At 39.0% G+C, this 26,403-nt stretch overlaps 4 protein-coding genes across 7 annotated transcripts in view; 2 read left to right on the top strand and 2 right to left on the bottom strand.

Annotated features, from left to right (window-relative positions):
• The window catches only part of PIG-B (phosphatidylinositol glycan anchor biosynthesis class B), a gene marked incomplete in the record, with an annotated part of 8,552 nt that extends 8,487 nt beyond the window's left edge, over positions 1 to 65 (bottom strand). The window contains 1 exon segment of the mRNA XM_011305259.1: positions 1 to 65.
• A 70-nt stretch (positions 66 to 135) lies between these two features.
• On the top strand, positions 136 to 3,693 carry Gmppb (GDP-mannose pyrophosphorylase B). The gene is made up of 6 exons (XM_011305257.1): positions 136 to 242; positions 1,523 to 1,731; positions 2,127 to 2,520; positions 2,710 to 2,871; positions 3,088 to 3,319; positions 3,481 to 3,693. Exons 2-6 carry the CDS (start codon positions 1,600 to 1,602, stop codon positions 3,647 to 3,649), a joined length of 1,089 nt encoding a protein of 362 aa, XP_011303559.1. The 5' UTR covers positions 136 to 242; positions 1,523 to 1,599; the 3' UTR covers positions 3,650 to 3,693.
• Sse (separase) lies at positions 3,568 to 6,656 on the bottom strand. The gene is made up of 5 exons (XM_011305258.1): positions 6,378 to 6,656; positions 5,209 to 5,837; positions 4,244 to 4,951; positions 3,865 to 4,167; positions 3,568 to 3,659 (listed from the first exon to the last, which is right to left on the bottom strand). Exons 1-5 carry the CDS (start codon positions 6,543 to 6,545, stop codon positions 3,650 to 3,652), a joined length of 1,818 nt encoding a protein of 605 aa, XP_011303560.1. The 5' UTR covers positions 6,546 to 6,656; the 3' UTR covers positions 3,568 to 3,649.
• Positions 6,657 to 7,582: 926 nt separating this feature from the next.
• LOC105266820 (trithorax group protein osa) lies at positions 7,583 to 26,235 on the top strand. 4 transcript variants are annotated; one of them, XM_011305254.1, is made up of 13 exons: positions 7,583 to 8,843; positions 9,052 to 9,174; positions 10,044 to 10,256; positions 11,199 to 11,255; positions 16,391 to 17,899; positions 18,364 to 18,405; positions 19,168 to 19,356; positions 20,275 to 20,494; positions 20,911 to 21,247; positions 21,555 to 21,844; positions 22,117 to 22,655; positions 23,429 to 23,668; positions 23,785 to 26,235. In XM_011305254.1, exons 1-13 carry the CDS (start codon positions 7,911 to 7,913, stop codon positions 25,906 to 25,908), a joined length of 6,816 nt encoding a protein of 2,271 aa, XP_011303556.1. In that variant the 5' UTR covers positions 7,583 to 7,910; the 3' UTR covers positions 25,909 to 26,235. The 4 variants fall into 4 exon arrangements, with proteins under 4 accessions (XP_011303556.1, XP_011303558.1, XP_011303557.1 ...); XM_011305256.1 differs by having other exon boundaries at positions 19,168 to 19,365; positions 20,944 to 21,247; XM_011305255.1 differs by having other exon boundaries at positions 19,168 to 19,365; positions 22,117 to 22,637.
• Positions 26,236 to 26,403: the final 168 nt, after the last annotated feature.

Here is a 26,403-nt window from a genome sequence, read left to right as displayed (position 1 = left end):
CCATTTTTATTCGATTCGCACGCCACTGTACGTGTTGTGTCACCACTGGAACTTATTTACACACAATGATTGGTTTGTATCTATTGGGATGAGAGGCTATCCCGATCCTTGTAATAGGCTGGCTCCCGACTACCTGAAGTTGGTCTATGAACAACTACGTGGCACTTTGACACGTCTATATCAACAATTAGAAGTGATAACTCCATTGATAGAGTTACAGTGAACCTCGAGACGATATCGAGGTGAGAGTTTGAGAGAATAATTAATTCCAGTTACAGAAACCAATTATAAATATTAATTTATTCACCCATCGATTTAGTTATTGTTTATTGATTATAGTTATACCAGCGCCACCCGACCGCTAAAGCAGTTGGAATGTTGACACCTTTTTATTCTGTTTTTTCCATTTCATTTCCCCATTTCATTTTTTCTGGATAATTGATTGTTTATGAGCTTTCTCATGATCATGAATGCTAATATTAACAAAAATAATACATCTAATTTGATTGAACCAATTTTACAATTTATCAAGAAATGATTTTCTATTTTTTGAATATCTGGGCTTAGTGATTCAAATTTGATTGCCAATAATTCCATTTTCAATTTATGGCGGAATTCTTTCGAGAATCTGACAGAATAATTTCAAAATTTCTTACGACCGACAATTTTCAATTTTTTACTCACCTGTAAAAGGTCTCAATTATTTAAGACAAATGATCCGCGGAGTTCTGATGGTTTTCCACTGAAGTTCCGAATATTTTCTTCTTATATAGATCTTCACTATTCTATTCGAAGATTGTATTAATCAGAAACTTTGATCCTTCATTTAGAATCTCATCAAATTTGACATGACATATCAAAATATTATTAATATGGTTTCATGTGACACGAAAAAATGATAGAATTGAGTACATTTTTTTTTAAATCGTCATCCATCTCGGTTCATTACCTATTCAATTAGAAATTTAAATAATTGATGTATTAATGCACAATTGCTAGGCTCACTGAATAACATTTTTAAAAATATTTTGAACTGAATTTCATTTAAAGGGCGTTTATTTCGAAATTTCATATAATCCAAATATTCCGCTCATCTTTCCCGGCATTCCTTAAGTGATGATAAACCCTTCTAATTTTTGTCTCCAACAAATAGTCGAGTTGAAGGCAAAAATTATAAGGATTTATCGTCACTGGAATATTTGCGATATTTAGAACACTTTTTTCATGCAAACTGACAGTTTTTCCGAGAAAATAATTTTTTCCATATGCATGCAATTTTTCAATAGCTCCAATTATAATTGTTATTTGAAATTATCACTCATTTCCCTCATTCGATTCGAATTTTCTTCAATTCGATACTCTCGCAGCCATTTCATTTCTTCCAACTTTCTTCAATTTAATTTTTGAACGGTAGCAATTATGCTCTCCTTTATATTCAAGGAATCTATAGTTTATATATAGTTATAAATTATAGATTGTTTTCCACAACAAAAAGTATTAAAGGAATCGATTTAAATTTCAGAATCTGGAGTAGTGAGTCGATTGTTTAGTTGGATTGCTGAAAGAATTTCAAGATCAATACCAGAGAAGAGGAAGAAAATGGGACCTCTGAGGGCTCTTATCCTCGTAGGAGGATATGGCACTAGGTTACGCCCTTTGACACTCAGCAGGCCAAAGCCTCTAGTGGAATTCGCTAATAAACCGATGCTTTTGCATCAATTCGAGGCTCTGGTGAGTTGTTCTTTTTCAGCGATTTCATGCTTAATTTATTTCTTAATTTTTTAGAAGCCGGGAATTAATTGATAATTGGCCTCATTCTGGGCTCAATTTAACCGACTGTCTGCTTTTTTTCGAATGAATGAATCTCTTTCAATTACTCGTCAAGTGGAATAATTTTCGGTCAAGAAAACACATTTTTCTATTGAGTTTGAAGCATTCATTTGGATTTTCGTTTTAGAAAATTTGGAAAAAATTTTAAAAGTCCAATCAATACATAATATATCATAGTTTTATCTATAAAATATATTTTTCCATATAAAAACGTTTGGAATATCAAAAAAAAGATAATATTATTATTATAAATAAAGAATAATTAATGTCTCGTTTAATATCATTTTCGTCTCCAGGTAGCTTCGAACGTAACTGAGATTATTCTGGCGGTCTCTTATCGGGCTGAAGACATGGAGAAAGAGCTGTCAGCAGAGGCTGAAAAACTTGGGGTCAATCTCATATTTTCCCACGAGAAAGAGCCCCTAGGCACTGCCGGTCCCATAGCTCTTGCCAAGGAACTGTTGTTACAGAGCGACGAGCCCTTCTTCGTCCTCAATTCAGACATAATTTGTGATTTTCCCTTCAAGCAATTACTGCAATTCCACAAGTCTCACGGTGGTGAAGGAACAATCGTCGTGACTAAAGTGGAGGAACCATCAAAATACGGAGTGGTTCTTTACAATAAAAAGGGGAGGGTCGAGAGTTTCATAGAAAAGCCACAGGAATTCGTATCAAATAAAATAAATGCGGGTAACAAAAAATTAATTACGTTCTCGAATAATTTGTTACTCTTATGGTATTAAGTCTTTGATAGATAGATAAATCGATAGATTTTTTATGTCAATGAATGATTGCTACATTCAAGAAAAAAAACTCTTCAAATCGTTTAATATAGGAAAATAATTTAATTTTTGGTAATAGTCATTTTCTCTTTTTCAGGGATTTACATCTTCAATAGTAGTATACTAAACAGAATCGAGTTAAAGCCAATGAGTATCGAAAAAGAGGTGTTTCCAGGAATGGCAAGAGATAACATGCTTTATGCCATGGAGCTCCAGGGTTTCTGGATGGACGTTGGACAACCCGAGGACTTCCTTAAAGGTAAAACAACATGTCTCACAATTCCATATAATAATTTATTCTAGAAAATACTATTCACCCCCTCCTAAAATCACACAAACTTCTTTCCTTAAATCCTCTAACTTCTCCATCTTTCCATTCAATTTAAAATTCATTCTATGAACAGTTATAGACAATTATAAAAAATATTTACTATAAAATACACAAAGCTAACGTATTTACAATTGACCTTCGAAGGGATGTGCCTGTACTTGGCCTCACTGAGACAAAAAAGCCCTGAGAAATTGTACTTGAATGATGGTGTCATTGGGAATGTCCTGGTGGATCCAACGGCGGTCATTGGAAATAACTGCCGGATAGGGCCTAACGTCATCATCGGTCCTGGAGTTGTTCTAGCAGATGGATGCTGTATAAAACGTTCAACAATTCTCAAATCTGCCAGAATCAAAGAACACAGTTGGTTGGATGGGTAAATATTGTTTAAAATGTCTCCTGTCCATTTCTATTTCTAAAAAACTCGCGAAATGTATCTCATCGCAAAGAAAAAGCTCAATTGAAACTATTAATTATCACTGAATAACTTTTCCCCCAAAAATCTCATCAATTTCACGTTCTCCCATGAAAATTCAGATGCATCGTGGGCTGGAGCTGCGTAGTGGGACGTTGGGTACGGATGGAAGGCATCACAGTCCTAGGAGAGGACGTAATCGTCAAGGACGAGTTGTACATCAACGGCGGACAAGTGTTACCCCACAAAAGTATCGCCACATCAGTCTTTAAGCCCCAAGTCATAATGTGACTACTCATTCCTGAAATACATATTTCCCTGAGAACACTCTCCAACGATTGGACAAATCCATTTTATATTGAATCTTCAGATGAATTTGTTAATTTGTAAAATGTACAACTTTATTAACAGTATATTGTACACCAAGGGAGGAAAATAGGGCATTCTAACTCGCCCTGCTTTCCTCCCTTGCTGCACAATATACTATACCAAAATACGAGTTTTACCATTCGATTTTTATTGGCAGTCCTCTGACGACAACTGCAGCTTTTGTCATAAATTGTAGACAGACTTTCTTGGAAATGGACACAGCCCTCAGCATCTCGGGCTCAAATGTGTCCTTGAGCTGTTCCTTTTGGTATTTCTCGATATTGAATCTATACTCAAATTTTCCATTGCCCCATTTATCAAAGTCCACAAACTTCCAGTGTATTTCCGCCTTCGAGGGAATCCAGGTACTTACAAAGAAGGAGGTCATCCTATCGGTATCTAGATCCGTCACTTCCCAATTCATTCCCAGGGTGCAAGGACTGGAGAAAGAATTTTATTAATTATGGAGAAATTTTATGGAGAAATAGGAATGTGAGGAGTGATAAAAATGCTCACCTGCAAGCTATGAGATACTGATTAGATACTCCGTAGGGTGGAAATCTACCTCCAATGGGCTGGAGTTTTACACTGCTGCAGCCAAAGAGGAGAACAGCAGCTTTGACCCTGAGTTTTTCGATCCTCTCCCCAGGGAGGTAGTGAATACCACTGCCATGGCCATTGTACATCATGACCTCGTGGTTGACGAGAGCATCGACGAAGGCATTGGCGAGGCCGTCCTCCTCGGGGAGGATGTTGTAGATGGTTCGCCAATTTGGCAGCCAGTAATCCATGAAAATTCTCAGACGTTTCTCCATCTTCGGGAGATTGTCCCCGGGGTTGACGATGCCCATGCCACTTGAGTCGTTGATCTTCACGGTCTTGCAGCCGTCAATAATCGAGTCCTCGTGCTCCTTGAACATCGCATAGACCACGTGGAACGAGGGGAAACGAGTTGCTGGGTGATACTGCAAGATCTCCATCGCCTCTAAGGGCAGATAGTCGATTTCCTCGTCCACGATCAGCACTGTTGTCTTTCTCTTCTCCTGCTGTAGTTGACAAACTAGGGAAAATTTACTGATGATCGAGAGGATAATGTTTTTGGCTAGTTTCTTGTGGCCAGAGAGAATTACTGTGACTAGTGTCGCTATTTCTACTTTGTTGAGGAATCCAGCACTTGTTGCCACTTTTCGTAGAAGCCACATCGTCTTTGGGGACAGTACTGACCTGAAGAAATCACCAATAATTAATATTTTTCTAATTTATCCATATTATCATAATGATTTGATCAAACCATTCATATTTTGGAATATCTCGAGAAGTCATGATTTCAGAGGAGAATATCAGAGAACTTTTTTGTAGCTCTGGATGTGAATCACAAGAAATTCATTTGACATTTTTCTCTGAGCTCTCAATTTTGGGAGATAAATCAATAAACCCTCGTCAACTCCAAAAAAAACGAACAGTTGAACCAGAAAACTCACATCAAGCGATTGTCAGTGACGAGTTTATCGACGACTGCAATAATCTCCCTGGTGGCATCAGAGGGTTCCAGAGGATCAGCGACAAGCAGAATCCTCCACTCCCTGAGCCACTTGTACTCCATCTCCTTGACGGCATTCTTCATCCTGTTATTCTGGTGCTGTCTCATCTTCCAGTACATGGCGTGATTGCCATACTGCGCCTGCAGACTCGATTTATTAGTGCCCAGGAGGTCCTTGATGTCCTGACAGAGATCGTACATGCTGTTGTCAGAAGCTGGAATAGTGATGGTGAAGGGGGCAATAGCCTCTGGTCCCGTAGGGAGAACTGTCAGGTGAAGGGGATGAATTGAATTTGAGTTCTCAGGTTGCCATTTCCCGGGATTGTAGGGCTGTGTCAACTGGACCATGTACCATTCCTTGGGAAGTTCGGCCAGTTTGTCCTTCAGGGAATCTGGACCCTCGTGACAGTCGACGTTAAACTCCAAGTGGGAGGGATTCACCCCGAACTTCTGGTTGTAGCCGCAATTGCCACGGATTTCCGTTTTTTTGTATCTCAGGCTTACCTGCTGACGGTGGAGGACGGCGTGGGACTCTATCAGATGATTTATCGCCGTCTTTTCATCGTCAACCTATAATAATTACGAATCTAATTTAATCGCATTAAATAATTCATTAATTATTGATACTTCTGAATTGAACTGGTTAAATATGTCTAATATCTCTGAAACTAAGGCAGATAGCGAAATTTTTATTGGAATCTTTTTTTAAGAGCTAATCGAGAACTATAAATAAGGTAATAGCGAAAATTTTTGTATATAGCATAATTTTGGAGATATTTCAATAAAATCACCGACGAGCTAAACTGACTTGCCTCGTTTGACTACTTCAGTAAATTTCAATAAATTTCTTACTCATCGAATTATCTCGAGATCTACAGACGTGAGTGGAAAATACGTAAGAGACATTTTTGGAGTTCATTCAATTTTCCACAAAAAAGGTCATTATTAATAATCTCTCAAAACCGACAGTTTTTTAGATAAATCACAGAATATCAAATGGGTTTCTCCAATAAAATAAATAATGATCACTTTGTTACTGATTATAATCGAAAATATCATTAATAATTCTCGTGTATCGAAAAAATTGGAGCTATTGTTTTTAATAATTACCGCAATGGCTGAGAATCCAATCATTTTATTGAAGGCTCCGTATTCGACAACTGACGGATGTACCCCGGCTTTAGCGATGAATTTTTTCATTTCCTTGCACAGATGGTCTGGCGTTTCATTCTTAGGAAAGTACTTCTTCTCATACTCATCGAAATTTTTGCTGCACATTTTTTATCCTTCTTGAAAAAATTAATCATTGAAATTCCCAAGATTCGGATCACAACTCTACAACAACGAGAAATCACGATTATATGCCTGTCGGTTCGCGTTTGTTGTCGATTTTCAAATCGAACTACTGTTACAAATTTTTTTTATCAGCTCAGTCATGAAAGACGCGGTGAATTGAGGTCTAGCCGTTGAAAAATTTATTGCCTAGTTTGAAATTTCACCAGCAGATGGCGCTGATAATTTTTTCAACAATTTTATAAATTAACTAAACTAAACTAATAGGCTTGTTCAACAATTAAATATTCCTTCGACACCGGGAATTGTTCTCCGAGAAATATATTAAAATAATATCTATTTTTTGTTTATAAAAATATCTCGCAAAATTGCTGAACCTATTTTTTTGTGGATATACTATGCCTTTCGAGCTAGTAGGTTTACCAAAATATTTGGAGAAGGCTCTCGACAAATTTTGTTTACATCCGTAGAAAAGTAATACTCTTTCCCAAAAATGAGTAAGATCATCCCAAAATAATAGTTTTATGATAAAAAATCTAGCAGGCTGACAAAACCATATAGTAGGCTCACTGAAAAACTATTCAGTCAGCCAAATCCGGACTTCTGCTGTACCACTGTCAACAGGAAGCGACGACTCACTGTCCTAGCACTATCGATGTTATAATTAATAGACCCATTAAAAAACTAGTAGGATCTCTAGAAACTCAAGTAGGCACAAAAAAATGTTCTCAATAGGCAAAGAACCCAGAAAACACACAAGGCTAAAAAAAACAGTTAAACAGCGTCCGACCTCGAAAAAAACGTTCTCCCCTCTCGATTTTTAATAGATAAATAGTTTTAAAACATTAGATCCCAAAACCGTAAATAGGCTCAAAATATTCAAACACCCAAATTCGACGTCTCCCTGGATAAATAAGTTCCCTTCAATAAACCAACAGCTTCCCCTCTGACGAACGAACACCCCAGGGTAACGACGAGTACCACGAGCCTCCCCAAGATGTCGTCCCCCCTACGACGCTACTTTTGACGTTAGTATCCCGTGAAATAAAAAACCCAGCGAATCTCCAAATGCCCGGTAAAAGAAAAAAAACCAATCAAAAATTTCCCCCTGAAAAAGTGCATCAAAGCGAGAGTAAAGCCCGCCTCCGAGAATCCCATTAATACCCAAAATAATGCCGCCAACAAACCAATATTAACAAACGTATAATGCGGGGTTATTCAGTGTTAATAGTAAATGTACAGTATCAACCAATCAGCGCATCGATAAGGATAAACGCAAATTGTACGCGGGGAACGTGTAACCCCCATTGGCCAGTTAAAGTGAGGATGATGGCACCGTGATGGTAGAACATGGCTGCTACGCAAGCCGAGAGCCAACAAAACGATGTAAAGCACAATGAAACAGTGAAATGTAATAAAAAAAGGGGACAAAATAGTGGTAATAGTGCAAGTGTTAGTATTAATAAGCAGCTTGAGCAGGAGCCCAACGATAAAATAAATCGGGGCGCGGCCCAGCTGCTCAAGTATGTGAATCGTGGTGACGGTGATACTGGATACGAGATGAGTCAATATCGTGAGGACATTGGTGGACATAACGTTGGTGATGTCAAATCACCGCGTGATGGACCACAGAATTCACAGAGTGTACAGAGTATTGCTAGTGGTGATGGGGGTAATGGTGGTAAACAGGATGGACAGGTACAGGGACAACAGCACGAACAAACACATAGTCAGCATGGTGGACAACACTCAGCTCCTCATCCAATGCATCAACATCCTCCTCATCATTCAACACACACACCCCACAATCTTCATCAACCACATACTGGACATACTACTAATTATCCAGGGACTAATCCACCTGGTGGCCAGCATTTGTCGAGGGAGTATCATCAGGATGATTATCCTGGTAAATCTAGTGAGTTTGGGGGTAAACAGCCACCTGGGGATTATCATAAACCTGGTATCAGTGAGGGACAGAGTGAGAGGCATCATTCGGAGATGGATGAGCATTATTCATCCAAGATTGAGGGAAGACTTGGTCATATTGTTCCTGGGGGTTTTCCGGGACAGCCCAGGTTCTTGTCTGGTCAGAGTATATCACAGGCCACTGGACCTACACCAACCTTGAATCAGTTGCTTCAGGCCACTAGTTCTCCACACAGGTTTCATCCTAATTATCCGGGAATTGCACCTGAGTCTTATCAGCAGCCCTGGCCCATGCAGAGACCTCCTGTTGTTCCTCCGGTTTATCCACAACCCAGTCAACGACCACCGCAAACTGTAAATTTTCATTTCTTCTATATGTCATTATTTGTCGCTGGTTCTTCTTGGGGTGGGCAAGGGTTCTGGTTCATTTCGAGTTTGGGTTATCATACCGGCTTTTCATTCTTTGCTTGGGCAAGGGGAAGGCATTTTCGAGGGAGTGTACAGGATTTTTTTTTTCATTTTCTGGGGATTTCACGGATTTATTTGACTTTTTCTGTTTCAGGGATCTCCGAGGCTACATCCTGGACCTGGTGGACCTAGCTCTCCCACTCCTATGCCCTATCAACCGTATACGACGCGTTATCCATCACCTGCTAGACCTCATTCACCTTATGGGCATCATCAGGTAATTTCGGAGTTTTCACAGTTTTACTGTGGATTAGTGATCAATTTATCTGGAGAACTAGCCATTCTTGGGGGAAGCGTTGAGGGACTTTTTTGGTGATCATTGCATTCCCGAGAAATATCGTCTCTTGATATTTTCTCGTGAAATCAATAGTTTTTGGCATTCGGTGGGTTTTAGCGAAACTGCAAAATTCACTTTGCTGTTTGTATTATTCTGGGTCACGGGGACAATTCTGGACGGGTTGACTATCATTTTCATTTATTCGACCGGTTGAATTAATGACAACTGGAATTTGTTATTGAATAATAGAGAACGCTTTCGTAGGGGGTTTCAATTTTTAAGGATGTTGGACATCCCTTTACCTACCATTCACGCTTTTCATTTAGTTTTCTGGCGAATTATCGATGGGATTGACATGAAAAAACATTTTTTTGGGTTTTGGCATTATTTAATGGCTCACAAAGGTTCGCAGTCATGCGAAAATTTTCATGAGTTATTAATGACAAAACTTATGAACGTACTAAATTTATCAGAAAAGATGTTGAATCTTGATTAATTAATTTCTTCAACTAGAAAACATAAAGTTCAACAGTTCCATAATTGATGTAAAATAAAACTCTCAGTTCATTAATTTTGCGCTCGAAAACTACTCATAAGATTTAACGGAAAAAAATGCATTATTCTCCCCACGAAAATGTTCTGGCAATTCTGTTACTGAGAAAAGAATCATTCAATGACTTTTTGTTATTAGGGAATGAGTCTTTCAGGAGATTGAGTATTTGATGAAAATGTACCTCGAGATTTAGTAATATAATGGCAGTTGCCCCAATGGAGAATTAATGAGACATATTTCCCCTGATATTTTTCAGTTGAATTCATACGCGTCACAAGGAGGCCACCCCCCGAGCCTGTACCCCGATCAAAGGGCCTGGAATCAAGGTGGGCCCCCTAATGCCCCACCACCACCACCACCAAGTCAAGCAAATTCATCGAGTCAATCACCCCAGCGTGCGCTGTCCCAGTCTCCAGCACCGCCGCCCTCAGCATCCCCTCAGCCCCAGCCCACACCAGGACAACAACAGGTGACGAATCCTTTTTAACCTGAGACCAGGTCAATCCATCTTCAAATCTCTACGAGATTTACCAACTCCTCGAGCAACATCTCGGTTAAGAGTGATAAAATTAAAAGGATACCATGTGATTTTGGGGATTATCTCAGGATTGAAGGATGATAGCGAAATTTTTATTGAGACCTTTTTTGTAGCTCTCGTTTTTCTCTGGGAAAAAGGTTTCCATGAAAATATCACTATCTTTCGTCGATTCCGAGGGATTACCTAAAAACCCGTGGAAAATGGAATTATCCTTGTCTACTACTTCGTTACTAATATGATGTACGATGGGATATTTAAAAAAATGAAACAACATAAGACTGGAACCGATTTTACCAATGTAATGAACGTTTTTCGGTTTTTGCCTTGGAAATCGGTCAAGTAGCTTAATCATTAGTCGATTAAAATTTTGAGTTTTCTAAAATATTCGTTAGATTCTCAGTCCCAGACATTCGTTTCACGAATCATTGGATTGATCACTGAAACATTGAAGCGTTCCTTTTTTTCAGTTCAGTTGATTTTGCATTGATGCGTTAATTTTTAATTAAACACTTTCCTTCCATCATTCGTTTCTTGAAGTCTTGCGAATATTTTACAACAAATAGATCAAATCGGCTTGGAATTGTGGTAGTTGAAGATTTTTCGATTAAAAATGGAAAACGATTTTTTTAAAACTATATTCAAAGTTCTTTTCATTCCATTGTCATTAAAAATTGAAATTCCTTTTTTTTATTTTGACCAATAAGTTCTATTACTTATTTATTAAAAAGAAAAATATAAAGATTTCAAATTATTTGATTCTGGAAGTATTCATAATCCAGTCATGGGGTAGAAATACTTTGAAATATTGAGAAATTATAATCAAAGAAATAATTGTTTTTCGTTGCTAATGCCTCTCTGGATTTATTTTTACAGAATTATCACAATATGCAACGATCGACGACTCCTAATACTCAAGGAATTGACTCTGGGGTAAGTTGAGCAATTCTCATTGATAATTCAACAGAAAGTTTATAAAAAAAGAGGAATATCTAGTCAAATCTCTAAATTCCAAGTCTATAGCAAAGTAATATAATTAGAATCCTCGAATTCATCCTTTTTACTGATTATGCTTTAATTATATATGAATTATATAATTAAATTATAAAAAAATCAATCCAAGAAGGAAACGTTGAAGATCCTCTGTCTAGCTGACATGCCCTGAAATAAATAATTTTTTCGATCGATCGCCGTTTAATAAAAATGTAAAATCGAATTAACTTATATTACAACTTTGCCCGTCCCTCATTGAAACATAATTCCAACAGATTAATTATTTCATTAAAAACCCGTGATATTTTCTAATTAGTGAAGAATTTCTTGACTTCATCATTAAATTAATTTGCATTCTCAATTTAATTAACAGAAAACATCAGCTTCGAACTACTAAAGACTAAATGAAAATTCGAAACTGCAATTAACTGAATTATCGATTTATCTCGGAATCCATCGATTCGAGGAAAAAATCACAGAGAACTTTTTTGTAGCTGAGTAAATTTTCAAGAAATTAGATCTTTTCATGTTTTCTGTTAAAGCCACTTGTTTACTAGATCAATCGGTATTTATCAAACCTAAAAAATCGGAAGATCTCGTTTTACTCTTGAATTCCACTCGTTAATTATCTCCGGTGACTTCTAGTTCATTGACTCGAGGTTTCGATCGTTCCAAGACGCTGATATCCGGGTAGATCATGAAAAGATAGAGAGATAGCGAAAAAATCAGGAAGTTGTATTATCACTCATCAGATCTTCATGATTGATTCATTCAAATTGTCCGAAATCTGGAGGAAAAAATTAGAAAACCGATTTCATGCACTTGGAAACCGATCGTTTACCCCAGTCTCTGGCCCTTCCGCTCCCCGGACCGATCAATAATCGTGAAAATTAATTTCCCATTTGTTCATCACTGCATCCCGCGCCGCAATCATCACGAAAAAACTCGCTGACCCTTTGGTGATTAAAATAGCTGATTGAAGGATCATCTTCAGTCTTTGGAAACTGAACCTTCGATCAAGGGTCGACTTGCGCGGTATTGCGTCTTCAAAACTCTCAGATCGTAGAAGTCGATTCGTTCCCAATTCAAATATCTCGAGATCGGCTGAGTGGAATCCTAAAAAACTGATGCCCTTTTCAAGAGACCTCATGGCCCTTCAAAATGAAACCCGACCCATCCAAATCGCGTCGTTGATTCAAGGGTTAAAGAACCATCTTCCACCCCATCACTGTCCAGAATTCTCAAATCTCCGGACAGCGATTCTCGTTCAAACTCAAATATCTCGAGATTGCCTGAGTGAAAATCGGAAAATCAAATCCCCTTTTCAAGGTCTCCGGAAGCCCTTCAAAACGAGCCATCACTCGTGCAAATCCCACCATCCGGTCAGACCATATTCAACATCGTACAAGATACAGCTCTACCCTCGTCGTCACCTCTTTCTCCTTCTCCTCATCATCATTATCGCTCATTATCATCAACATCAGGCCTCTTGTTGCTCATTACTCATCTGCATCCCCTCGAGATCATTCTCAATTTCTCAAACAAAGATTATCTGTTACTCCTGATGCTGGGACTCGCATCCTGAATTCTATGTTCTCTGCACATGAGCGAATCGAAAACAAAGCCGGGTAGGGGAAGTCGTTCCTAGCTAGGGGAAGTGAGGAGAAAGGGGGGCGGAAAACATGGCGCCGAGTTGATGTCGAGGGGTGGGGGGTGGAGGCCGGCAAAACATTTATTGCGTACCGCCTGTAAGAAAAAAAAACAGCGGTTTGTCTCGATTATTTTTTAAAACTCGTCTCAGTAACAATTAATCGGAAATATCTCGAAAAATTTTTTAGTCACAGGCTGTCATCGGATGCGTTAGAAAATCATTATCAAAATTTCAATCACTTCGATCTGTCTATATTTAAGGTGTGAGCCGTTGAAAAATTGAAAGCATGGCATTTTGAAGTTTTGATGATCGATAGGCAAAAAATAGGGAAGTGGAGGTCATTGGAGTATTTGTTATTTTTTTTTTTATGGAATTCCTGTTTAATCAAAATTTGGCGGCTTTGAGGGATTATTTTGGAGAATATTTGGAACTAGAAGTGAATATTTTACATACTGAGTATATGAATATGGAATATACATTGTTGTTAACAATTGTTGACTTGAAGTTCAATTTTTGGAAAATTCAGTTTTTTCATGGAGTCAATAACAAATACTTCAAATGCGGTGTGTTAATTAAATCATAAAATCGTTATTATTATTACTATCTTTCATAACATATATAATTGGTTTCTGTGATTTCGATTGAAACGGAAAGTTTCCTTATCCCAGAAAAATCCTCAATTTCCTCACTGACCCCTTAATAAACAAAACTGTAAATCCTCGAAATTAAATTTTTCTATAAAACTCGATTTTTATTAATTATCAATTCACTTCAAAAATCGTCGATTCCATCCAAAAATCGTAAACCCCTTTTTAATCGCAAATACATAAAAGAAAGTGAGAAAAAAAAATGAATCTCAATTTTTTTATTCTAAATTAAAGAATTCTCTTTAGTTTTATCTAAAATCTCAATTTTTCTCAATAAAGTCTCAATCCCACCTCAAACCAAAACCGTTAAATCCTCCCCGAAAATCAAATTTTCCCTCCAAAATCTTCCCTCGCGGCGAATCCGACAATTCCCGACGAGTGCCGAGCGCTAGCGGCGCCACGACAGCCACAGAGTCACAAACGGAAAGAGAAAAACCACAAAAAACGCCCTCACCTCGTAAAAATCGAAGAAAAATCCTGAAATCGGTATGCCAAAGCCCGAAAGATCCCCAGGCCCGATGACCCCATCAAAATCATCACCTGGAGCTTGAAAAAAATGTCTGATAACCCGGTATTTTCCCCAAACCCCAAAATTCCCTGACCTCCCTCCACCCCAAAATGTCGATTCTCTCCCTCGAGTGCCAGTCATGACGATCACCTCAAAACCAAAAATCAAAAGCCAAAATTAAAACAATAAAAACAAAAAAAAACACCCAGAAGAGCGATGATACACCAATCGCGGAGCTGGTGTTGGTGGTAGTGTTGGTGACGACAACTGCTGCCTTCTAGTGTCTGACTATCCTGTGTCTGTTCCCCACAACTGCGAAAACGAGGGGCTGAATCCTTCGTCACCAAAATGTCCCCATCACCAAAGTGATCAATTATCTTACCCCAGTCACCAGTGGACAATCGTATTCCATCGTGTTCACCAGGACTTGACCAGTACAACAGATAAATGTCGATGTGCAACCGTGGCAAATCCTCCCAGTGGATTAAAAACAACTAAAAAAAGAATAAGTGGGGGGCTCTGTGAAGTGTTCACCTTAATCTCCAGTTGGATTACCTCCTTTGTTGGCCCTCAATAATCATTTACTCACCCCCAATTTCTTCCAATTAAAATCCCCTGGAATCATTGGAATCAGCTATTAACGGGTATTTACTGATGTTGTTGAATAAATGTTGTTGAGAGTTATGTGGAACGTGAATCGCGTCATCTCGAGGACACGCACGTTCACGAGGCAACGAAAGTGAGACAGACATCTAGGATGGATTTTATTTGTGTGAATTATTGTTTTGGGGGTGGAGGTGTCAGGATTATCCGGTAGTCAGTGGTGTTATTGATTGTGATCGATACTGTGATATGAATTATTTTGTGTTTTTTTTGGATTTATCGATGATTATCTGTTGCCTTGGAGTTCAATTGAGGTAGAGAGAGAGGAGTGGGGCGACTTTGAGAGTGAGAGGGACAGATAAATCGCGGGAGGAGGATAGAGAAAGGAAAGAGGCGTGTTTGAGAGAAAACCAGTGAACGACGACATGAAACATGGGTTACGCTTAAAATTTATTATTTATCCATGTACTGTATTGGTGAGGGATTGATGAGGTAATTTTCATGTCATTCGTTATTTTTAATTTTTTTGTAAATAATTTAATATCATTTTTTAACTGATTTTTTTTTTGGTGGGAATGAGACTGGGGCGATGGGTATCCGGTAACGAGGAATAGGGAACGTTGCCATTTTGTTGGGGACGAGGTGATTGTTTAAGGTTAATTAATTATTTTTACTTTTTTTAGGTGTTGGGGTGGATTTTTGGGGGTAACATAACCTGGGGAATGAGTGGGAGGGGATTGGGGGACTCGGGATCACATGCTTTTATCGGGTTGGTGGGGTACAGACTGGTTTTTTTTTGTGCTGATGATTTTGGAGGGTTTTTCACGGCTTTTGGGGTTCAAGGGGATTTTTTCGGGGGTGAGGAGAATTTTTTTTTGTTGTGATTGGGGGTTAGGATGCTTTTGGAGAGAGGGAATCGATGGCAGTGAAGACGTCTGCTCCAAAATAATTCGACGATTGAATTCTAGGTTTCTTTAAATTATTTTATATTGAGCATGATGGTATAGAAATTGATTAATTGCTTACGATTCCTTTAAATGTGTCACGAGAGTCTCAGATAACCTTGGTTCTGTGAAATTTCGAATAATAAGGGTGATACTCTGGATTATTTTGCTTTCGGGATTAGAATTGTATTTTTCTGTTTGAATAGAGTTTCAGTTTGTGATTAGGGGTTAAGATATTTCTGGGATAGACTTCTACTCTGAAATGTGAACATCTGCTCCGAAAGGGAATGTGTGGACACTCACGAATATTGTGCAGGATTAATTAATGGAATAAAGACAATAACTGAAAAAAAATCTCTTCCATGAAATTGAGAAATTGAGAAATTGAGAGACCAGCGAAAATCCCACCTGCAATTAATTGGCTCAAGCAATCACTTTTAAATCGCTTAATTCAATGAGCCGTTGGATATTCCCATCCAAATCCCAGTAATTCTAATAAATCCATCACAATTCAACGAATTCTCATGAATTAAAATAAATTTTCTCCAGTTGTCCTTCATTCCAGATTTCCCCCTCCCCCAAAAATGATCAGTCAAATATCTGAATGAATATACCAACGAAATCCAATAAATAAAACAGAAATGATAATTTTTCATGAATGAATGAAGAAATGAATGAGAAAAATAATGAAAAGTAGACTAAAATAAAAATTTCTGTTTCAGGAACTCTCCGGTCAAAACAGTAATGACAGTTCAAACGGACCGGCGGGTCCAGGAACGCCAAATTCCCAGGGGATGAGACCAACACCATCACCAACCGGCTCGACAGGTTCACGATCAATGTCGCCAGCTGTTGGCCAGCAAAACGTCCAGATGCCACCTCGGCCATCGTCGAGCCAGTCTGATGGTAGTGGTCCAGCGAGAATGAGTCACTCACCAATGGCAACACAGGGTGGATATCAGCAGCCACTTGGTCCATCTGGACACATGCACGGTTATAAATTAAACAGCAGTGGAGTACCAACACCACCAACAGGCATTGGTGGACCAATGGGTCCAATGAGTGGTGGTGGTATGGGTTATCCAACGAGTGGCAATGCACCACAGCCAGGTGGTTATCCAGGCCAGAGCCCAGGTTATCCACCACCCAGACCCCACATGTCATTTCCAGGTCAGGGTTATCCACCACCAACGAATTCCCAGCATCCACCACCAGCTCCCAACAATCAGTATCAACCGGCCAGACCAAATAATTTGGTGCAATATCCACCCTATCCCCACAAAATGGGTTTCAACAGTGTACCACCTGGTATGCCACCAAGCCCCGGTCCACCACCACCTCCACCTACCCAGGGTGGTGTTAATTACGGTGGAGGTGGTCCCACAAATCCCCCAATGCCAACTGGTGGTATTGGCAATATGGGACCACCCGCGAGTTCAATGGGTCCACCACCACCATCTCCCAATCATGTGGGCAATTCACAACAACAACAACAACAGCAGCAGCAGCAGCAGCAGCAGCAACAGCAGCAACAGCAGCAGCAGCAGCAGCAGCAGCAACAACAGCAACAGCAACAGCAACACTCACCAGCTCCGCCACCTCCACCACCACCTGGCCCATCGTCAAGTGGTCCACAAGGACCTCAACATCAGCATCAACATCCCCAGAATGCACAGCATTCTCATCTACATCCACAGCATCCACATCATCCACCACATCAAGGATCTCAACATCCATATCCACAGCATTCACATCCTCAACATCCCCATCCACCAGCTGCCACTCCACCGTTGAATCACGAGGGTAGCCCCATGCCACCACCAAGTACTACTCCAAATTCCCATCCAGCGCCAGCACCAACGCCCACAAGTCACGGGGATATTGATACATCTAATGACAGTGGTATCACGACAACAGCATCGGGCACTGCTGCTATAAATGTCACGTCGACGTCCAGTGGTACTGTTACGTCGGTTATTACCACTGGACCTGATGGCACCAGCATCGATGAGGGCTCACAGCAGTCCACATTATCAAATGCATCAGCTGCCTCTGGTGAGGATCCCGCATTCACCCCAAAGATCCGAAAGGACATGATTGGTGGTTACCACAGTCATCCTGCTACACCCCAGAGCACTGTACCATCACCAGGAGCTGCCAGCATTAATTCGATACACGAGGAATATCCAGATATCAACAGCCCCAGCTGGTCACGCACACCAGCTAGTCCTGTGAGTTGTTTTTTTTATTTATCTGTGGTTTGTAAGGCTATTTGATACTTTGAACATTTTTTTTATTTCAAATAATCAGTGATTTCAGTCTATTTTACACTCTCATTTTTGCGAGTATGGAATATTTATCATAGATTCACCAAAAATTTTTTTAATTGAAATTGTTTTTTTTTTTTAAACTAGTTCTTGGCTGATATCTTGGAATTGAAGGAAGATGACAATATTTCCATAGATACCTTTTTTGTGGCTCTCACCATTTTCTATAAAAAATGTTAATGCAAAAAATCACTATATCCCTTCAATTCCAACATATCCACCAAATAATGAATACATAAATATTTAAATATCTTTAATATTTACAAAATCCTTTGAAAAATGTTCAAAGTGTCCAATTAGTTCTATTTATAAAACAATTGTTTTATTCTACAAAATTGACATTGGAAATATTTTTACATTATTTACAGGTGTTTAACAGTCATGTGCCTCAAGACCCGTACAGATCTAAGGTTAATAAATTTATGTTCAATAAAATTAATCATCTAGTACTTGATAATTGTTTAAATTTTCCGCAATCACGTCCTCATTCTCATCGCCAATTACTCTCAGTCACTTTATTTTAATATGCCAAAAACAAACTCGAGAAATAACATGTAAACCCTGCAGACTAATCCAGAAACAACTATCCTTTGTGGTTGTTCCACCTAATAAATAGAATTTTCCAGCAATTACGGAGGTACAGGAGCATGTGCATCTTTTGTAAACGCTGATAGAATTTTCTCCGCTCCCTTTGATATAAAATCTCCCTAGACCTTCATTTTTATTCACCTCTAATTGGCGATGAAATGGGGGAAACGTTTAAATAATTCAGAAATTGTGGGTGGAACTTAATAATCAATTTCATGTAGATTACATTCGTATTCACCACTTTTATCCCTCAAATTTCTGCATGCAGATATTGACTTATCGATTAAAATTCAGTTTTCAGTGTTCAAGTGGTGAAATATTATTTAAATACTGCTAATTCTGTTTATAAAATATTAAACACTTCAGCTCCCGGAGAAAATTATTCAAAAAATCTCCAATGAAGAGGGAAATTTCTAAATTATGTTGTAAATACTGGAGAATTGCAATTAAATCCTGAATGAATTTTTTATTTATTTTTAAAGACCATTTTTTATGTCAAATGCCAAGAATCATTGAAATCATCTTTTATCACTTTCTCTGGTTGCGAATTAATGAATTAAAGATGATGTTTGATGAATTTTCAGAAGCCAGATAGTCTGGCGAAACTCTACGAGATGGATGACTCCCCCGAGCGACGAAATTGGCTGGACAAACTAGTGTCATTCATGGAGGAACGGAGAACACCGATAACCAGCTGTCCTACCATCTCCAAGAACCCCCTCGATCTGTTTCGTCTTTACCTCTACGTGAAGGAAAGGGGGGGCTTCATGGAGGTATGCAAGGTGCAGTGTAGTTCCATCTAGCCCTCGGTGTTCTTGACGTTTTTTTACTCTTGAATCTGTATTTTCAATCATTTGTTTGTGATTTTTTTTTTACCATTTTCTCGTCTGCTATTTTGTTCAGTCTTTGTTTACTCGTTTGCTCAGTGTGTTCTGTCCAAGACTATGAATTAAATAATGTGTGAAACAATTCAGTGGAGAGGGGGTGGAGAAGAGAAAATAATTGATAAAAATGTCAAATTAAACTCTTGCCCCTTCACTCCAGAATTTCAATTTTGCAAACGCGCTTTTTTTTCAATATTTCAGTTATTTACTTGATTTATCAATTTTTTATACTTCACGTTGTCGCACGTTTTGAGCATGATTTCATTGACTAGTGGAATTGACTAGTTCTTTAAACTCTCAAGCTCTCTGAATGATTTCTCAATTAATACGATACTGAAATTTTTCAATTCAGTTGAAAGGAGAAAATTGTGATAAAATAAAAAAACGAGAAGATTTTTTAACAGTTGATCCTTGAAGTAGTTATTCACAAGGTGTTTGGATAATTAACACACACCGTGACACCTACGAAAAACCTGGGTGCTAAATGGAATTATTCTATTATTGAGATGGAGATAGAAAAACATTAATTATAACAAATTCGATGAGACGGTAACCCATTTAGAATATCTATAAATTCCTTTCTTCGACTGTTTTGCATGAAATAAAGATACCACAGTACTGTGGTATTTTTTTTGTCACTTCAAAGATCATTTCCAACGAAGAAAATGAATTTGTTTGATTTCTTTTTTTTTTGTATTGATGAAGAATCTGAAGAATCATTTTTACTACTCTGTGTAGAATGTTTTTTCTCTCAATTTTATCCATCCGTGGGGAGTTGGAAGGAGTTAAATAATTTTTGATTAATAGGTGACGAAGAATAAGACGTGGAAGGATATTGCTGGACTGTTGGGCATTGGAGCAAGCAGTAGTGCAGCTTACACACTTCGTAAACATTATACTAAGCACTTGCTGACGTACGAGTGTCATTTTGATCGAGGTGGAGTCGATCCACAGCCTATCATCAATCAAGTTGAGGCTGGATCCAAGAAGAAGGGCACGAAAGCCACTGCATCGGTTCCATCTCCAGGTGAATATCATTTTCCTTGTGTGTAAATATTAATTCAATAAGCCACAAATTTGGAAAGTGATAAAATTAAACAATATTAAATATCAATTGATCTAAAGAACTAGTGATTTTCGGAAAAAAACATAAAAAGACCTTTCTTCACGGAAATTTAATCGTTTGTGAGAAAGTTCTTTGATGTTTGCATCTAAAATCGATAATTTTCGAGATAAACATGTAATGAATAATATAATAATAGATTTTAATACTTCATTACTGAATTATTGATGGAAGATTATTATTTTCATGTATCCCTCATGTCGTGCATTTCAATTCATTCATTTAAATTATTTTCTGGGATTATCCTGGAGAGTTCATTGCTGTCATGAGTTTATTTGCCATCATCCTCATCAATAAATCATTCCTTATTTATTTCACAGGCTCCTCTAATTCCCAAGACTCTTTCCCAGCAGCTGGATCGAGTAGTGCCTCGATGGATGGCTATGGAAATTATCAGGGCAATTATCAGGGTGGTAATCAAGGTGGACCACCCTCTGAGTACACACCACCACCACCTAGGCCGCCAAGTCAGAGCAGTGCACCATCGCCCCATCAGGGTATGCAGCAGGGAAATTATCAGAATGCTGGATCGTATCAGAACTATCCCCAGGAGCAGTATATTCGGCCACAGGGGGGACCAATGAATCAACAGGGTGAATTCAACCAACCGTATTCACCCAGATCTCATTATCCTCCATATGTCTCTGAAGCTGACAGGTATTTTTTTCATATTATCAAATACTCTAGCTACTTTCCTCATTCTCTTACTCTTCAATATTTCTCTACATTCGCTCATTCACTCCAATCAGATCCATTTTCACCGTTTATAAAATTTAAATAATAATTAATTGATTAATTACTCAAATATCTGAAATTTGGAAATTAATAGTAATTTTATTTCCTAGAGATAATAATGAAGAGTAAAGAATAAGGGATGAAGAGAGTAAAAAAACACAAGAAAAATGCGGATTATTGATCAACTGGTGATTATTAATAATAAATTGATTTTTGTTTATTTTTTAAGGGTATATCCAGGTGGAAACATTCCAGGAAACAGTGGGCCAGGTCAAGATATGTACAACAGATACAGTGGTCCTCAGCAGCCGGGTTATCCCCCGGGTCAGACACCCCCAGGCAGATCAGCGAATTATCCCCAGCCAGCTCAAAACCAGCCCCCATCGACGAGCCAACCATCCTCTCCCTCTCCATCCCCAGCAAATCCAACCTACTCATGTCCTCAGGATTATTATCGACAGGAGGCAGGCTATGGTAACCCACCAGGTGGTCAAATGTACCCATCAAATGTGCCAGCAGGTGTGTCATTATCTTTTTTCTATATTTGCGCTGGGCAAATTTATAACATGAATCCACGATTTGAATTCTCAATATTTAGAAGACACTTTAAAGAGTATCAAAATAATTAGAAACTCTAGAATCTAATATTTGAGATATAATGGACATTTTTTGGAGAAAGAGTGGAAAAAAAAGGAAATGAATGTCAAATTATAAGTATTGATAGAAATTAATCTACTAATGTTGGAATAAAATAAAATGAATTTTTAATTTGTAATTGTGTTTTGACGCAGGTGGTGCAAACAAGACAATGCCACCCCCTCCCCCAGGGCCAACCCAGCCACGAAGACATCCAGATTTTACCAAAGATCAGCAGTATCCCCAGTACAATCAGCAACGTCCCCCTTACCCCGGCTGGCCAGGTGGTGGTAATCAGTATAATCAGGTAACTGGAAGTGCAAACAACAGGGTACCATATCCAAATCAACAACCACCACCACCACCCACTCAACAGCAGCCACATCCGCCTCATCAGCATCAGCAGCATCCGTCACATTCGCCCCATCAACAGCATCAGGCACATCCACCACAGCAGCCACCATCACAAGCCCAAAGTGTATCGGCTAATCCACCGAGTGGACCTGTGACAATGTCTAGTAGTAATCAACCGTGGCCAAACTTAAGTAATCAACAGCCAGCAAGGCCATCCTCACAGCCTAGTATAAATCCATTACCACATGCACCACCACCACCTTGGGACAATCGTTACCCCCATCAAGCCTCGACACTCTATCCACCACCTGGTTCACATCAGGTGAGGGCGTCGCTGCTGGTTCGTGTCTCTTCATTTTTTTAATAATCATTTTAATATTACCAATTATCCATGAGTACTCAAGAATTTTTACATTTCTGGGAATTCATCGATCATCTTAATCATTTAAAAATTTAAATAAAGATATTTAATTGATTGATTTCACTGGAATTTTGAATTTGCTGAATTTATTCAGCATTTTAATGATCTAAGTAAAAAAAATGAATTATAGTTTCAATTTTTAACATGTGATGATTTATTTATACATCTCGTTATCAAGTCGTAATTGACACTAATTGAATAATTTTCCTATATTTGGGAATTATTATTGATAAAGACACTGAAATCAAAAGGAGAAATTAATTGTTCGTTTAGAGATCTTCGATGATTCTCCTGAAATGATTCTACATTTTAGTAATAAATTTAAAAAGACTGGTTCGACTTTTTCTGAAATTATTTTTTAAGAACCATTTCCACTAATAATTTATACAATTTTGGGGGCGAACATCAAGTAATAATTATTGAATAATTAAAGTACGAATTAATGATGAATTGTTTGATAATTCTGATTTGATTTTTTCTCTTAAAAAAAAATTAGTTAATTGAATTCAAACTTTCGACCACTAATTTCTACATGCTTGGGGTTAAATATCGATCGATAATTATTGAATATTAAAACCTTAATTAACAATGAATTCTTCGATAAAAATTTCGATTTTTCTGAAAAATGTTAGTAACGAATCAACCCAGAATTCTTCTAACGTCTTTTGTTTCATTGGTCGTTTGTTCTGCAGGGCCAGCTGAGCATGAATCCAATGATAACGCAACAAACGGCGCCCAAACGAGAAATGACATTCCCACCTGACAGCGTGGAGGCTGTCACACCGTTGCTCTACAAAAGACGTAAATTAGCGAGGAGTGACGTAGCACCAGTGGAGGCATGGAGAATCATGATGGCATTGCGCTCAGGTCTACTGGCTGAGAGCTGTTGGGCCCTCGATGTGTTAAATATTTTATTGTTCGATGACAGCTCGGTGAGTTGATTACATAATTTTTTTTGAAGAGCACTCCAAAATATCTGCCTAATCTGTCATCAGCAATTAATCAATTAATATTAATCAATTAATCAATGTCATATAAAAAATTTCAGGTAAGTTACTTCGGCCTGACACACCTGCCAGGTCTCCTGGACGTGCTGCTGGAGCACTTTTCGCGCTCGCTATCGGATATGTTCGAGTCGTCGACTTTGGAGGAGGACCACTGGGACAAGACCTCCGATATCCCCGAGGTTGATCTGGGTGCTGTATCAAGGCCAATAGACTCCGAGGATCGAACGAAACTCCTGACGACCTCGAATTATACCTTCCTATCACGTCGTGGTCGACCTGTTAAAATGGTACCACGTGACGACGACATCTTCGTACTTGACAATCGTCGGCCATGGGATCACCTGGATACCGACGCCGAGTGCGAGCCCTGGCAGGTCGATCCTAACGATACTAAATACATAATCACCTGTTTCCAGTCTGAAATTGGAATGGCACCATTTGCCAGGCACTTACGTGACGAGAAGCCACCACTTCTCCAGAAGGAGGTGGAGACCCTGGAGTTGAAGGAGGACTCGAGGCACCAGGAGTGTGACAAACTACCGGAGATAACGAATGAGTCGTTACCCAAGTGTCCAGAGCCCCTGGATAAGTCGTCGAAGGAGAATGGCGATTTAAAATCTAAACAGCCACCCCAACACCTCCACCTCGAGAAGAAGAAGAAACCAAGAACACTGAGTGACGTTCTATCGAGGATAAAGAAAGAGCCAGTGGAAATGAATGATCTGACACGAGAGCTCTTTGAGAAGAAGAATGATGGCTCAAAGAGAGACTGCGAGCCAGAGGGAAAGCAGAACAACAACATGGGAGAGCATCCAGTGGAGTTTACCAAGACCGAGGACAACAACTTTCCAACGCACAATGGGCTGAGTGACTCGACGAGTAGCTTTGATCCTCAAGTTAAAACAGAGGATCCAGATATGAGTGATGATGATAAGAATGATCACAAAATTGAGTCGACGAGAAGAGCAAAGAAGAAAAAACCGCGACCCGATGACGAGGGTGAGCAGACCGATGACTCTGACGATGAGCTCAAGGATAAAACAAGGAAAAACGAGGAAAGACAAGAGCCAGAGGCCCAAAAGGAGGGACCAAGATTGCAGATAAAGGATCCAGCTGGTACACTCAAGCGAAGAAGAATAAGTGATTACGAGGATGAGAGTTATTCGAGGGACGAGGCGAGTCTCTACCTCGTAACAGAGTCACAGGACAGCCTGGCAAGACGATGTGTCTGTCTCTCGACAATTCTCAGGAATTTGACATTCATACCAGGTAATGAGCTTGAATTTGCTAAAAACGTCACTTTTCTCAGCATCCTTGGTAAACTTTTGCTGCTGCATCACGAGCATCCAGTGAGAACCCAGAAGACGAGGAATTACGATAGAGAGGAGGACGCTGATTTTGCTGACTCCTGCAGCAGTCTTCAGGGTGAGAACGAGTGGTGGTGGGATTTTCTTTATCACATACGTGAGAATGTATTGGTGATGGCAGCAAATATTGCTGGATACACAGATCTCAGTCAACATCCTGAGGAGATATCGCGTCCAGTATTAGATGGCCTCCTACACTGGGCAGTTTGTCCAGCAGCTCATGGACAAGATCCATTTCCCACAGTGACAATGACATCGTCGTTATCACCCCAGAGACTTGCTCTTGAGGCATTGTGCAAATTGTGTGTAACTGAGAGCAATGTTGATCTTGTTGTTGCAACACCACCTTACTCGAGACTCCAGAGACTGTGTTCTGTATTGACGAGGCTACTGTGTCGCAGTGAGGAGCAGGTGCTTCGTGAATTTGGTGTTAATTTACTCCACTTTTTGTCAGCTGCTGACTCGGGTGTTGCTAGGACAATAGCTCTCCAGACACCGTGTGTTGCTCTACTTGTTGCATTTATAGAGCAAGCCGAGAGCTCGGCACTTGGTGTTGCCAATCAGCATGGTTTTGCTGCCCTTCGGGAAAATCCTGAATCAATGGGCACGAGTCTTGATATGCTGAGACGAGCAGCTGGTACACTACTCAATCTAGCTCGACATCCTGATAACAGAACTCTACTACTGCAGCACGAATCTCGTTTACTTGCTCTTGTTATGAGCCAAATTCTCGATCAACAAGTGGCTGCTATCGTTGCTCGGGTGTTGTTCCAGTGCTCAAGGGGGGCTGGAACGTAACTCAAGTCGTTTTCGAGGTCCTGTTGATTATGTCGAGGTGAATTCCTGGGGATATTGAACACTTGAGTGAATTATAGTGAGGTAATAACCCCAGGGTGATGATTTAAACGGCCAAAAAGAGTTTAACCACGATGGAACATCAATGCCGATGATTTAAAAAAAGAAAAACAAAAAATACTTTGTGAATGGGATGAGTGAATTATCCTTTAGCGTTTTTTCCACATCCGGCACAGCAGTTGTTCTAGTTTTGTATCGAGTTACGGGATGACGTAATTATTAAACGAAAAAAAAAAGGTAATAAGGCAAACACGAAGGATAAAAAAAAATGAGGAAGAAAATACAAAAAAATATTGAATAGTTAAGTAAGAGAATAAAAAAAATTATTAAGTAAACAATAAATACATAATAATATTATTATTATAACGTTAAAATGCTAATTATTGGTGTTAGCGCATTGGGTATACGAGTGGATGGATCTTGATCATTCGTATACCA

Source organism: Fopius arisanus, unplaced genomic scaffold (assembly GCF_000806365.1).
Source record: "Fopius arisanus strain USDA-PBARC FA_bdor unplaced genomic scaffold, ASM80636v1 scaffold00041, whole genome shotgun sequence".
In the NCBI taxonomy this organism is placed as follows: Eukaryota; Metazoa; Arthropoda; class Insecta; order Hymenoptera; family Braconidae; genus Fopius; species Fopius arisanus.
Note: the sequence above shows the minus strand (reverse complement) of the source record. Positions and strands in the feature narration are given on the sequence as shown.

Bases quoted from the DNA above. Each gene is read 5' to 3' on its own strand.
- Gmppb (XM_011305257.1), top strand. From the start codon at position 1,600: ATGGGACCTCTGAGGGCTCTTATCCTCGTAGGAGGATATGGCACTAGG. The intron at 2,521-2,709 runs GTAACAAAAAAT...TCTCTTTTTCAG, and splicing joins ATCAAATAAAATAAATGCGG to GGATTTACATCTTCAATAGT. The intron at 2,872-3,087 runs GTAAAACAACAT...TGACCTTCGAAG, and splicing joins ACCCGAGGACTTCCTTAAAG to GGATGTGCCTGTACTTGGCC.
- Sse (XM_011305258.1), bottom strand. From the start codon at position 6,545: ATGTGCAGCAAAAATTTCGATGAGTATGAGAAGAAGTACTTTCCTAAG. The intron at 5,838-6,377 runs GTAATTATTAAA...TAATTATTATAG, and splicing joins TTGGATTCTCAGCCATTGCG to GTTGACGATGAAAAGACGGC. The intron at 4,952-5,208 runs GTGAGTTTTCTG...TGATTTCTTCAG, and splicing joins GTCACTGACAATCGCTTGAT to GTCAGTACTGTCCCCAAAGA.
- LOC105266820 (XM_011305253.1), top strand. From the start codon at position 7,911: ATGGCTGCTACGCAAGCCGAGAGCCAACAAAACGATGTAAAGCACAAT. The intron at 18,406-19,167 runs GTTAATAAATTT...ATGAATTTTCAG, and splicing joins AAGACCCGTACAGATCTAAG to AAGCCAGATAGTCTGGCGAA. The intron at 19,366-20,274 runs GTGCAGTGTAGT...TTTGATTAATAG, and splicing joins GCTTCATGGAGGTATGCAAG to GTGACGAAGAATAAGACGTG.